Source organism: Thamnophis elegans, chromosome 10 (assembly GCF_009769535.1).
Source record: "Thamnophis elegans isolate rThaEle1 chromosome 10, rThaEle1.pri, whole genome shotgun sequence".
Lineage (NCBI taxonomy): Eukaryota > Metazoa > Chordata > Lepidosauria > Squamata > Colubridae > Thamnophis > Thamnophis elegans.
In genome coordinates, this window is record NC_045550.1 from 10,982,443 (window position 1) to 10,997,191 (window position 14,749).

General features: G+C 40.8%; 1 protein-coding gene across 1 annotated transcript; it reads left to right on the forward strand.

Annotated features, from left to right (window-relative positions):
- Positions 1-480: 480 nt before the first annotated feature.
- Positions 481-13,943, forward strand: PRDX3 (peroxiredoxin 3). Its single transcript, XM_032225185.1, has 7 exons — positions 481-627; positions 1,227-1,362; positions 3,844-3,985; positions 5,448-5,583; positions 10,331-10,434; positions 12,147-12,312; positions 13,508-13,943. Exons 1-7 carry the CDS (start codon positions 496-498, stop codon positions 13,559-13,561), a joined length of 870 nt encoding a protein of 289 aa, XP_032081076.1. The 5' UTR covers positions 481-495; the 3' UTR covers positions 13,562-13,943.
- The last annotated feature ends 806 nt before the right edge of the window (positions 13,944-14,749 follow it).

Here is a 14,749-nt window from a genome sequence, read left to right on the forward strand (position 1 = left end):
AAATACATATACATATGTATGCATATACATGCACACATATTAATTACAGACGATTTATAATATATAGCTATACTTTATAGATCTGGGGGCATCCTGAAAAAGACTGCCCTCGGCTAGACCATTTGACAGATGACTTATCCAATCTATTTGAAAAGATTTCTCATCAGGTGGCAGCCTATATTCCATTGGCCAAGAAAGTCTCCTTTGGTATTTAGCCTAAACCTTTTTCCTTAATAGTTTTAATTCACTGGGTCTGGCCTTTCCTTGTGGAAAGCTAAGCTCAGCTGATTCTACGTGCAGTGCATTGTATCAACAGATGCCTTTCGTTTTCCGACAGACCCAGCTGAAAGTTCAGTGCCAACTCGAGAATCGGGCCGAGCAACAAACTTTAACGGCGACCCCTTCCTTACCCTGAGAAAAAAACCCACGTTCTGCAAGGTTGGGCCGATCCAACCCGCAGCTCTGCCGGCCTATCAAGAGCCCGCCCCTGGGGTTATGGGGGTTTCGCGGCTCCTCCCCGGTACCTCCAGCAGCCAAAGCGGGAGCGCGATCCGCCCCCTTCGTTTGCTCTTCAAGCTGAAAATGGCAGCCGCGGCGGGGGTGCTCCGAAGGTTACTGAAACCCTCCGTAAGTGCGACCCCCTCGCTTACTGCGCAGTGCCCGAAAAATGCCCTGTGCTTCACCCTTCGGGCGTTGCTTTACTTCGGCAGGGCGGCTGCAGTCTTGGGGCCCGGCGGAGCTTCTCTCCCTGTTTCCTCGCCCTGTTTCCTAAGCCCGGCGCGCTCTTTGCACGAGAGTAAGCCGAAAAACCTCACCGGGTCTAATAATGGCTTGCTTAGGGGGCGAGGACCAGATTCCTTTATCAATCCCCTCGCTTCCCCCGTCTTGGCTGCTTTTTTGCAAAATGGACCTATAACTGTTGCCTTCCCCAGATTTTCCTTTCGCTCTCTCTCTTAAAAAAGGCTCGAGTGCCTCTTTCCCCACCCGCCTCCCGCCCCTTTACTTTACTCATCCAGATCTTGGGAAATCCTCCATGGAGCCGCCGCACAAGGATCTCGGGAGGAGAAACTGGAGCCCGATCTTCGCGTGCTTTGCAAGGGGGGGGGTCTTTCCCGAGCATCTCGGGCTGCTTCTGCTCCGCTGCGGTGCATCTTTCGCTTGCCTGTTACATGTTGGTCCCCGCCGCCCGTCTAATTCTGATACCGAGCCATGCCTTCTTTTCTTAGGGTAATTGGACCGGTGCCACCTTATGGAGAGCAAGCGCGATGGCCGGAAGGTGTTTAGCAGCAGCAGCGGCGGCGAGTGGGCGGAAGTGCACGGCCGACGCGAAGCCCTGGCTGCCTCGGCTCCATTTCAGTACTAGTAAGTTGCCGGGGCTGAGAGTGAATGAAATCGCTTATAATCAGCCCCTTGCGAGAGTCTCCGAATTGTTCACAGATGGGACTCTAAATCCTCGCTTAAAAACCCTTCTCCCTCTGCTTACTGGCCAAAGGTCTCCCCCGTGCATATTTGCCTGATTTAGTCTGCAATCATTTCCATTTGCAGTGACCTAAAAAGCAGAGGAAATGTTGGGTTATCTTTGCAGATGAGACACGTGTGCTGTTGTCCCACAAGGAAAGGCCAGACCCAGTGAATTAAAACTATTAAGGAAAAAGGTTTAGGCTAAATACCAAAGAAGACTTTCTTGGCCAATGGAATATAGGCTGCCACCTGATGAGAAATCTTTTCAAATAGATTGGATAAGTCATCTGTCAAATGGTCTAGCCTAGCACTGTCTTTTTCCCGTGGCACGACAAAACCGCGGTCCACTAAAGCGCGCCCGATTAAAGCGCGTACCTGACGTCATTAGCAGCGCAACAAATACAACCGCGGAGAAAAAAGGGTGCTTTAAAAAGTGCTTTTAAAGCAAGCCGATTCACATAAAGGTAAGGGTTAGGTTAAGGGTTAGGGTTAGAGTTAGGTTAAGGGTTAGGGTTAGGTTTAGGGTTACGTTAAGCGTTAGGGTTAGGTTTAGGGTTAGGTTAAGGGTTAGCGTTAGGTTAAGGGTTAGGTTTAGGGTTAGGTTAAGGGTTAGGTTTGGGGGGGTTAGGTTTAGATTTACGCGTTAATTTTAAGTTTACCGCTCACAGCGTGCTGTTTTCGTCGCGCTGTGATGACGTCACGTACGCGCTTTCGTCGAGCGCGCTTTAGTCTACCGCGGTTTTGTGGTGGAACCCTTTTTCAAACTTGGCAACTGGCTATCTTGGGATTCTGGAATGTGCAGTCCACACACATCTTAAGACTGCCTAGTTTTTAAAAAAACTGTTCTAAGTAGATTCTGCACACCAGAGATTTGGACTAAACAACCCAGAAGATCCCTTCACCTCAATGATTCTATTACTTTGCTGTTTCCTTGGAATATGTTCCAAAGTTGGCACAATGCTGTAAATTATAGTATTTTTTCTTCTATTTTTTCAGATCTGCTTTTCTGCTATGTCAATTAAGCGCAGGTTTCATAGGTGAGGGGCCCAACATGTTTCCACTACTGCAGAATTACTACCATAGTTAATGACATGTTATTTTTAAATTATTTCAGATGGGTATAGCCGTTGGAAATATTATCAGGGAGTAAGGACTGTGTATGGAGATACCAAAAATATTTACATCAGTGCTGCTAAATGTTTCTACTAGTTTGCAAACTGAACTCTGGTGTGTGGGTATATCTGTATATTGAATTTTATTTGGCAACAAGTTAGTATGGTCTCTTTTATAAAGAGGAATCTGCATAATTTGGTTTTAAAATGAAGTTAAAATTTCATGTACTGGTAATATTTTGGTCATCTTTGTTGAACTAGCCTTGGTAAAGGCAAGAACACTTTTCTTCCTATTTACATTAAGGTTCAGGGCTACAAATTGCATATTTACATGAATACTGGCCTTGGGTTAGAGCAGTGCTGGTTTCAAGAAAAATAAACACTGAACATCAACCTTCACTAATTGGCTATCTGACAAATATGCTGGGTTTTTTTCCCCTTTAGAATGGCTGATGCATCTAAAGGTCTTTTACCAATAGCTGTTCCTTCAGTGATTGAAGTTGAATCCAAACAGATGAGATGTTATTGGCACACACTATATTCAGTCATAACATGAGCTAGATAATGAGAATAGATTATAGACTATACTGGCTAATTCACATCATACTGAAATCTCAACCTTTGGGGAATTGTTAGAATATGTATTAGTACTGTTACGAAATGGCTAACTTGGGGTAACCTTTTTATTTTCCAAAAATGCTGGGGTACATTTACTGAGATGTTTGCTCTTTTCTTTTTATGGATTTGCATGTTAAGACTTCGCTTGTTTCTAATCCAAACACGGTATGGTATTGGACCTGGGTACTTGAGAGACCGCCTACTGCCAATTACCTCCAATAGACTGATTAGATCCCACAGATTAGGCCTCCTCTGAATTCCATCCACTGGCCAATGCCGACTGGCGACCACCCGGAGGAGGGCCTTCTCTGTGGCTGCTCCGGCCCTCTGGAACGAGCTCCCCGTGGAGATTCGGACCCTCACCACCCTCCAGGCTTTCCGCAAAGCCCTTAAAACCTGGCTGTTCCGACAGGCCTGAGGCTGTTGAGTTCCTGTCCCCGCTCGAATGGTGTGGCTGTTGAATTGTTTTTAAATTGTGGTATTGTTTGTCTATGTCTTCCCCCCCCCCCCCTATTTGTATCCCCTATCCCCCCCTGACTTGGGTTGTGAGCCGCCCTGAGTCCCTTCTGGGAAAAGGGCGGCATAGAAATATAATCAATTCAATTCAATTCAATCTGCATTGTAACACATGACTGTATCTAATGATTACCAGGTACCGCGAGGTTTGTTCCTGCTGTCACCCAGCGTGCTCCATTTTTTAAGGGGACAGCTGTGGTGGATGGAGATTTCAGGGAGCTCAGTTTAGATGACTTTAAAGGAAAATACCTGGTTCTTTTCTTCTACCCCTTGGATTTGTAAGTATTTTCCTTCGTTATATCTCTTAAGTAGACTTGGCCTTCATGTTTTGGGCAGATAATCTTGTTTGTTACTTCAACCTGACTTGCATTCTGGTTATCATGTAACTCCGGCCTTCTTTGTGTACATGTTCAGCGATAAGAAGTAAGCCAAAGACATTCTTATGAATGCCTTTCAAGATGAAGGGGTGTGTGTGCTGTTGATAATATTACTATCATCTAAAATTAATCCACGATATCTTGTTGTTTTGACTGTGATGGATTATAAGATACTACATTGTATGTCTTTCCCTGTTGTCAAGATGTTTCTGGGGAGAAAGTGATTGGCCCAGTCACCTTGTGGACTAAAAACTGAATCTGCCCATTTCTACTGCAGCCTCCTAGCTCATCCTATCTCGGCTCTCATATTCAGAGATAGGAAAAAAAATGACTTGGAATATTAATTGCTTATTTGTCTAGATGAAGTGGGACATCCATTGTGGATGAAACAAACTAGTAAATTATATAGGTTAGGCAAAAGGTTATTGGATTAAACACTTAATTCCTCAGTAATCTTGTTTCGCAGATGTGAGAAATTTATTATCTCAATTTTAATGACCCAGATTCCATACTGTGGATAGTGCAGATTAGAAATTAGTGTAGAATAAAACCTGCTTTGAACATGAATTGTAGGGTTGTGCAATGAACCAAATTGAAAGGGCAAATATGATTCCAAGTACTGTACAAATAGTATCTGAATATTCCTTAAATCAAAGGCATCCTTTCTCAGAATCTTACAGTAACTACACAATTCCAGGAAAAGATTGACAGGTGCTACTTACAGACTCAGATGTACTCCAGATCATATTTTGCCTTTGTACAGTAACAATATCTGGTTATCTGCATGTAGTGCTCCTAATGAATATTATTACAATACTGAAGAGTCCAATAAAATATTTGTAAAACACCTGTTGGGTGCATTTGATGTGGTATGATTGTTAAACTGTACAAATTATAATTTGGAAATTGTATGATCCCAAAACCTTACGCTCCTTATGTTACGTTCTATATATCTTATGTTTGTTATGATGCTGTAACCTATCACTAAAAAAGAATTACAATGAAACAGGATGGAACATTTGTGGATTTCAGCAGCTTTATATGGGATACAGACTGCAGCATATTTTTGGCTCTTTTGGCAATTATGATAAGGGAATGATAAAAAGCGATCAAATAAATGCTATAAACATTTGATAGAAATTGGGGATTCAGTTTTGAAGCAACATTTTTGGCATCTTTTCTACATTACATGCCATTATCCTTCTGAACTTTGTCCTTTCCCAAGGAATTATTTGGATAAGCAGGGTACCTCAAATGGATAAATATTTATTTTGCTCATACTTTGTACAACATAGTGGTTTAAAGATTTTTAGAGGCCTGTTCCATTCTTTTTCATTTTCTGTCTGTATTTTTTCCCCACTAGCACTTTTGTATGTCCAACAGAAATTATAGCTTTTAGTGATAAAGCAAATGAATTCCACGATGTGAATTGTGAAGTTGTTGCTGTATCAGTGGACTCTCACTTCTGTCATCTGGCCTGGATAAATACACCAAGAAAGGTAGAAATTAAGCTTCTCTTCACTTAATTCTTGCGTTGTCATTATATTTAATTATATCTATTTATACAGCACCACAGACACTATGACTGACAGAATTACTGTGATATTGAATGTGCAAGAAAATTGCTTTTACCTATTTGGATATTTATTAAAACCTTAAATACTTAAAATCTGTTTAAAATCTAGATTCATCTTATTTACATTAATATTAGTTTGGTGTATAAATAGCTTAATTTATTAAAGGGCACTGTTTTAATAAGATTTTCTTAAAATGTAAACAGAAATGTGATCATTTTTGTACTTTTCCTACCGGGTGGCACGCGGAGCCATTTCTGAGGGCACGCGAGGCATTGCCCTGTCAGCTCCAGTGCGCATGCGCCCGCTGGCCAGCTGATTTTCGACAGTTTTTTGATCTCCGGAGGATTCCCTGAAGCCTCCAAAGGGCGAAAAATAGCCCAACACAGACCAGAAATGAGGAGAGAGCTGCCGGAATGGGGGAAAGACAAGCAGAAAGGAAAGAGGCTTCTTTCACTCATGCTGGCTGCTCTGTTCCCCCCTTCCTCCGTGCTACTAAAAAGGATCCTGCCTGATCGCTGGAATCCAAAGGGAAATGAGGAGAGAGATGCCAACACGGGGGAAAGACAAGTGGCAAGGAAAGAAGAAAAGAGGCTTATTTCACTCAACGTGGCTGCTCTGTTGCCCTTTTCTCCATTTCAGTGCCGCGCCATCGAGGTTGCCCCACCCACCCTCGCCCAGGTCCTCGCTTCTCCCAAGCATTTTTTTGCCTACCTGATTTCCAGCTCCATATTGCCAACGTGTGCAGAGAAACAAAGTTTGTGGGACTAAAAAAAACTTCAATCAATTAAAACTTTTTTTGTGTGGGGGAGAGAGATCTCGCAAAGTTGGAATTGATTGATTGAAGGGGTTTTTTTTAGTCCCACAAACTTTGTTTTCCTGTCCAAAACGGCAAGAAACACGATGGAAAAATGCTACGGAGTGGAAATTAAATAGGCAAAGAAATGCTTGGGGGAAGCGAGGATCTGGGCGATGGTGGGTGGGGCAGGCTCCGTGGAGTGGTGCTGAAATGGAGAAAAGGGCAACAGAGAAGCCACCTTGAGGGGAAAAAGCTGCTTTTTCTTATTTCCTTGCTGCTTGTCTTTCTCTCATGCAGATAGCTCTCTTCCTCATTTCCCTTTGGATTGCAGCGACCAGGCAGGATCCTCTGTGCTAGCATGGAGGGGTGGGGGGGGGACAGAGCAGCCACCTTGAGGGAAAAAAGCTGCTTTTTCTTCTTTCCTTGCCACTTGTCTTTCCTCTGTGCCAGCAACTCCCTTCCTCATTTGTCTATTGTCTGCAGTGCCCAGGATCCTCTTTAATAGGGAGGAATTTAGCAACTGACTCACACCTTCCATAGTAAAAAGGGCCCAATCTTTATACAAGAGAATGATAAGGGAAGGTTTTTTGACACAGGATCACACTTGAGCACCCCCACCCCACCCCAATCTCTGCCCGTTTGTGGCAGAGCAACTTCTCCCCTCACAGGGTTGTTAGCCAAGGGGAAGCAGCCAGAGCAGGGAGTGGCAAGGAAGCCTTGCTTAAAAATGCGCGGTCCACACAGGTGAGAAACGTGCGTGGATGCGCAGGAGACATGTGGGCGGGGGAGCATGGGGGTGCACTGCGCCTCACTGTGCTCCGTTTTGGGTCCCAAGAGGTTTCAGGAAGGGACTCTGGAGCTCAAAGGAGGCTGTTTTTGCCGTCCCAGAGGCTCAAGGAAGGGCTCCGGAGCCTGGGGAGGGCAAAAAATGAGCCTCCTGGAAGTCCGGAAAACAGACCTCTTTCTGGCTTCTGGGGGGGCCTCCGGAGCCCTGAGGAGGCCATTTTCGCCCTCCTAGAGCCTTGAGGAAAGCTTCTGGAGCCTGGGGAGGGCGAAAAACAAATGCATGGCCCCGCGCGCACACACAGACACAGGTTCCATCGTGTGTGTGTGTGTGTGTGTGTATATATATATATATATATATATATATATATATCAGCACAAATACAACACAAATGTAACAAAGGCAACAGTAAAAATATTGGGTTTCTGTCTGGATGGTCTCTTGTGACGAGCCGATAGACAGAGAATGGAAGCAGTAGACTTCCTCCCATATTTCGGCATACCAGGGGTTGGGACACAAAATACATACCTATTTCCCTGGCTCAGCTGATAAGGAGGAGAACCTTGTGGCTTAGTGGTTAACACATCTGCCTAAAATGTAATACAGCACAGGTTCTAATCCCATGAGAGCTAAATAGCTTGAAATAGATCTATACTAGTCTCCCTTTATTTATTTATCAGCACAAATACAACTGTAAGATAGGCATATTTCCTCATGTATCACAATACCCAGGCAGGACAGAGATTACATTAATCTCTTGCTGGCTAATCAGGAGGAAGGGATTTCAGAGACACTTCTGTGTCAGAGCTAAGATTAAACATAAAGTGGGGCTCCAAGTGAGGAACTAAGCCTTACTGAGGTTTCTCTCTCTCTCTCTCTCTCTCTCTCTCTCTCCCTCCCTCCCTCCCTCCCTCCCTCCCTCCCTCCCTCTCCTTTATTTTTTCTGCCCTTCTTTTTTTTCTTCTTTTCTTTTCCTTTTAAACATATGCATGCCATTCTATATATTGTTCTGCTATCACTTTGTTATGATTGGTTGGAACAACATTGTCTTAATCCCAACAAATCCTAGCAGACCTTTGCAAGTATTAAGACTTAATATAAATTAGCATAGCTTTATATCTTAATATAGGGAATCCTTGACTTAACAACAGTTTTTTAGTGGCTGTTTGAAATTAAAATGGCACTGAAAAAAGTGACTGATGACCTTTTTTTCACACTTATGACCATTGTAGCATCCTTGTAGTCACGTGACCAAAATTCAGATGCTTTCCAACTGACTCGTATTTATGACGATTGCAGTATCCTTGAGTCATGTGATCATCTTTTGTGACCTTCTGTTAATAGCAATAGCAATAGCAATAGCAGTTAGATTTATATACCGCTTCATAGGGCTTTCAGCCCTCTCTAAGCGGTTTACAGAGTCAGCATATTGCCCCCAACAACAATCCGGGTCCTCATTTTACCCACCTCGGAAGGATGGAAGACTGAGTCAACCCTGAGCCGGTGAGATTTGAACAGCCGAACTGCAGAACTGCAGCCAGCTGAAGTAGCCTGCAGTACTGCATTTAACCACTGCGCCACCTCGGCTGTTAAGCAAAGTCAATGGGGAACAACTGTAGTGATTCACTTGACAACTGTGGCAAGAAGGGTTATAAAATGGGGCAAAACTCACTTAACAGCTGCCTCATTTGGCAACAGAAATTTTGGGTTTAATTGGAATTGTTTAAGCCAGAGTTTCTCAACCTTGTCAACTTGAAGATGTCTGGACTTCAACTCCCAGAATTCCCCAGCCAGCATTCGCTGGCTGGGGAATTCTAGGAGTTGAAGTCCAGACATCTTCAAGTTGACAAGGTTGAGAAACACTGGTTTAAGCTTCTCATATGTTTTAATTCCCATACCTGATAATTTTATTTTATTATAGCAACATGATTTTTATTTTTACAAGTGATTGTTGTAGTATTGGTCTCTGCTGACCTATAACAGAAATAAATAATAATTGTAGCTCCCAGAATCCCAGCTGACATAAAAAATTCTGGCTTATGAAAGCTAGTATAGATATTTCTCATATATGTTATTTATCAATATAAAACTGTTCTGGATTAGAACAAAATTTGAAGTTTTCTTTCTAAACATACCTAAATAGATCTTTCTTAGAAGGTTTAAAATGCAATTGTGGCATCTACCTTACTTTGGTAGTGTTATTTATACTTCGATAGTATCTTATTTTTTGGAATTATTGAATCAATTTCATTACATTTATTACAGCTGCCCAACAAATATTATAACTTTGGGCAGTGCCCATGACATTGCTGAATGATGGCTAAAGACCTTCAACATGTTTTTTAAAATAAAAAATTGCCAAAATGTTGTTTAATCTTATCATTTATGGTCTCTTTTAATTTGTATATTTGCAATGTTTAATATGTTAATAAACATTAATGTACTATAAATATAGGAAATATTAATATACTATGAATATAATTAATATTGTATTATTAATATATTTAATATACAAATCTGAAGAAATAGGTTAGATATTGCAACTGAAATAGGATTCATTTATTTGGGAGTAAGGAATGGTGGGAAAACATAAAATTATGTTATTCCTGGAGTCTACCACATTTCTCTCTAATATTTATATCAAGGTACATTGCTAATAGTAATAATAATAGTAATGATGATGTATGAAAATCTGTCTTATGTTGATGTTGGATTTTCTTTCTCCAGTTCTTAATGGTTATTTGTGTGGGATATATTAGTATTAGTATTAGTATTTATTGGTTTTGTATGCCGCCCACTCCCGAAGGACTCCGGGCGGCTTACAATAAAAAAGGGAGGGGGGATATATAAGACAATACAACAATTTAAAAATTACAACAACATTCATAATTAAAGTGGGGCTGGATACTTCAACAGCCCCAGGCCTGCCGGAACAGCCAGGACTTAATAGCTTTACGGAAGGCCGGGAGGGTAGTAAGGGTCCAGACCTCGACGGACCCTTACTAAGCACTTTTCATTCGTCATCTTTTGATTAATAGTAAAAATTTGGAAGGCTACAGAAAAACTACAATGTTTGTCTTTTTCCTTAGACTGGTGGTTTAGGCCACATGAATATCCCACTTCTATCAGATTTAACAAAACAGATTTCCCGAGACTATGGGGTTCTGCTAGAAAGCTCTGGGCTGGCATTAAGGTAAGGAATCTTGTTTTGTTACTTATCTTAAAAATCTCCAGTAAGATAGGATAGGGATTTATATATGATGCCATAAAATACTCGAATTGATTTTAGCAATAGCTGTTAGCAATAGCAATAGCAGTTAGACTTATATACCGCTTCATAGGGCTTTCAGCCCTCTCTAAGCGGTTTACAGAGTCAGCATATCGCCCCCACAGTCTGGGTCCTCATTTCACCCACCTGGGAAGGATGGAAGGCTGAGTCAACCTTGAGCCGGTGAGATTAGAACCGCTGAACTGCAGATAAGAGTCAGCTGAAGTGGCCTGCAGTACTGCACCCTAACCACTGCGCCACCTCGGCTCTTTTTAATTTAGTACATTGTGTGAAGTTTAGTGCTGCAGTTTGTAAACCTAAGTTCCTGGTTTAGTACATTGTGTGAACTAAATCTGTCTTTTCCTGAAGCTTACATAGTTCACGACTTTGGGCTGGGGGGGCGGGGAGAAGGGTGTGTTTGTGTGGAAAGCTGCCTCCCCTCTTTTTTCCCTTTTTTGCAGCACCAAGCTAGCCCATATAGACTAGGAGTGCAATACAAAGGGGCATTTTTGCATTTTCTGCCGCCTTTGAGCTGCTTTTTGTTTTTCCTTTTTTTTCTTTTTCATTCTGTAGACCAGTAGCCAGGCAGGCCACAACCTCTCAGGAGTGGGAGCAAGGAGGCAGTGGCAAAGGTTATGAAGTGCTGGATGGCAAGAGTGACTAGGACAGTGTTTCTCAATCTTGGCAACTTGAAGATGTCCGGACTTCAACTCCCAGAATTCCCCAGACAGCTTTCTGGGAGTTGAAGTGCGGACATCTTTAAGTTGCCAAGGTTGAGAAACACTGGACTAGGACTTGGTTGTGGTGGCTGTAGTTTCCCTGGCCATGGGAAGCAGAGTTTGCTTGCCGTCTTGAAGAAGACACAGGAATATTTGTATCAGATAATATTTTCAGCAGATTCTTAAAATGCCTTTTAACCTGCCTTAGCCAACTAGAGACAGATTAATTTTATAGGAGCAGTAATTTTACACATATCCACACCACCACAATCAATAAGAGTTTTCTTAATTGTTTACAAGATTTTCAGAAAGTTTGAAAAATATTTTATTTATAGAATGTAGTACAGAATAAAATACTGTTGTGTTTTTGATTTTTCTGGACTCTCATGGATAGAAGACTGGAAATATGTTAAATCTCCCCTATTATGCAAGAGCTGAAATTCCCTCCTTCCCTCTTATCTACATAACTATCTATCAATCTTGTCTGTCTGCCTTGATTACAGTTGGTCAGTTAAGTCTCTTTTAAACATTTTCATGTTGGTAAACTTCATATATACGGTAAATCTTCATGAATAAAAGATAAATATGACATTACTGATGTGCAGTATTTTTTTTTTTTTGCTGTATTTAAACTGGCAGTCTGTTATGGCTTCAGAGTCTTCAGAGTAAGTATAAACAATACTTTTAAAAGACTAGTGGAAAATACAGTGGAAGCTACATTAACCTCCCAATAGAATTAGAACTGGCTCTTTTACAAGCAAACGAATTACATAAATTCAGCTGCCTTTTTCACTGCTATCCAGTAGAGAAAGAAGAATGGGACACTGGTAAACATGAGGTCTCTGTGTGTTTTACATTGTAAAGTCATTTTTCCAGGAAGTATATATTCAATTTTAAAAGATGCATTTACTTTTTAAGGGGCCTTTTTATCATGGATCCTAATGGTATCATCAAGCATTTAAGTGTCAATGATCTCCCAGTGGGTCGCAGTGTAGAAGAAACACTTCGGTTGGTGAAAGCATTCCAGTATGTGGAAACACATGGAGAAGTCTGCCCTGCAAACTGGATTCCAGACTCCCCCACGGTATGTTGTTAAAGCAAATGTGCAAAACATAATGCTCATTGTTTGTAATTATAGAAAAAAAAAATTTCCTCTCAGTATCTAGAGTTCTCCCATGCACTACTATTGTATGCCAAGTTGTTTAGACCTGCTCTCTTCCTTATGATTGGATGCCAGTATTAAAGAAGAAATTACCTGTGCAATATACAATAGCAATTCTGATTGCAATTTCCATTGCTAAATGGGATGGCCCTAAAGTGTGATGTGATATGTGACCACGCTGCTTAACAATGGAAATTGTGTGGCTGCTGTAATTAAGAGAGGATATTGTAGGGTTGCCATTTGCAACATTCTGCCGGAATCCTTGTTGACTTTGCTTGTAGAAAGCTGACAAGGAAAATTGCAAATGGCAATCACATGGCCATGGGGTGCCGTGATACCATAATTGAGGACAGGCCACTGTCCACCCAGACCACAATTAAATAACCACAGAGGACACTGCGAGGACTGTAGGTCCCAAGAACTGGTTGTAAGTACTGTACTTGTTCACTATCATTGAAAATTTGAACAGTTTCTGAATGAATTGGAAATACGCATGCTTTTAAGTTCCTTACTATCTTGTAAGAGATAATAAAGGGCGTGGCACGACAAAACCGCGCTCGACTAAAGCGCGCTCGACGAAACCGCGTCGCTGACGTCATCAACAGGGTGACAACAGCGAGCACGGAGAAAGAAGGGCGCTTTAAATAGCACTTTGAAAGCAAGCCGATTCAAGTTAAGGTAAGGGTTAGGTTTAGGGTTAGGTTTAGGGTTAGGTTAAGGGTTAGGGTTAGGGTTAGGGTTAGGTTAAGGGTTAGGGTTAGGTTAAGGGTTAGAATTAGGTTAAGGGTTAGGATTAGGTTTAGTGTTAGGTTAAGGGTTAGGTTTAGGGTTAGGTTAAGGGGTTAGGTTTATGATTAGGTTTAGGGGGGTTAGGTTTAGGGGTTAATTTTAGGTTTAGCATTTACAGCGTGCTTTTTTCTCTGCGCTGTTGTCGCGCTGTGATGATGTCAGCTATGCGGTTTCGTCGAGCGCCCTTTAGTCGAACGCGGTTTTGTGGTGGAACCAATAAAGGGATGTTTGATATTTATGTGTATAGAGACTCTGTACATCATTTAATTAACTGCCTTGATCGAATGCATAATTCATTACTTACATTGTAACTCTTTTTGTTTTGCAGATTAAGCCCAACCCAGAAGATTCAAAAGAATATTTTTTAAAAGTAAATAAATAGAATGATGACCACTACGGGATTAATGATTGAATCTATGTCTTGAAGCCAGAATCAAGCACCCTGAGAGACTAGACATGATTACAATAAAAGCTGCAGAATATTTTCTACCTGCCATGATGAATGTCTAAATGTTCACAGGACTTTGGCCTTCTTCCATAATCCCAAATTAGTTTAAATAGCACATATATCCTACACAAAATACTAGAAAATAATTCTCATTTGAATAACAAGATCTGCATTTTATATTTAGTGTGGAAAAATAGTGATGTTCTTCAGTTTATTTTAGTTTGTAGTATATTCAGGTTTCCTATCTTCATAAACTTAATAAAATTGTAACCCAATTCACACATATTCAGTAAATTAGTTGCATTCATAACATGAATCTTTGTGCTTCGTTTTTTTTTATAAAGTTTTTTATTGAACACAAATTGAAACATTGGGCACGGCGTAACCATCCTGACAATGTCTTACTAAGATATATCTATACTATACAATATCTATACTAAGATATAAAGTTATACATTATGACCATCACATTTGTTTACATTTGGTCTATTCAGTCTTTGCAAACATAAAAATATCCTATTTCCATCCATATTGCTTTGTTTTTAATCGTATAGACATTTTCACTGTTACAGTTTCATGCATAATTCTAATCTCCGTTCTATAAATCTTTTTTTTTTATTTAAAAAAAAATATATATTGTAATTTTGTTACTTAAACAACACATGCCCGCACCAGTGGGAAAAGAAAAAATCAGGGGGGAAAAAAAAGGAAAAACAAAAGAAAAAAAAGAGGAAAAAAAACACTCCTTTGACAAACCAACCAACACAGGATGTCACTTTGGGAATTATCTTTGTGATCTAATAATGAAATGATCATGATTATTCAGCATAGTAAATAGGCTATTAAATATATTGGAATACTGAAATGAAAAAATTTAAAAAAAATAGGAAAAGTAAATGAAGAATATCACAATTAAATGCATAACTATGACTTGAAAGAACTGCAAAAACAAAACCATTTTGCTATAATTACATGTAGTCTCACCCTACCAGTATATTTTTGATTTACTTTTCCCTCCTTTGATGCTCAATGCTCTCTGTACTAGCAGGATATTCCTAGTAATCATTTGTGGGAATGCATGGAAGCACTATTTGTATGAACAGGTGTTACACCATTGGTCTT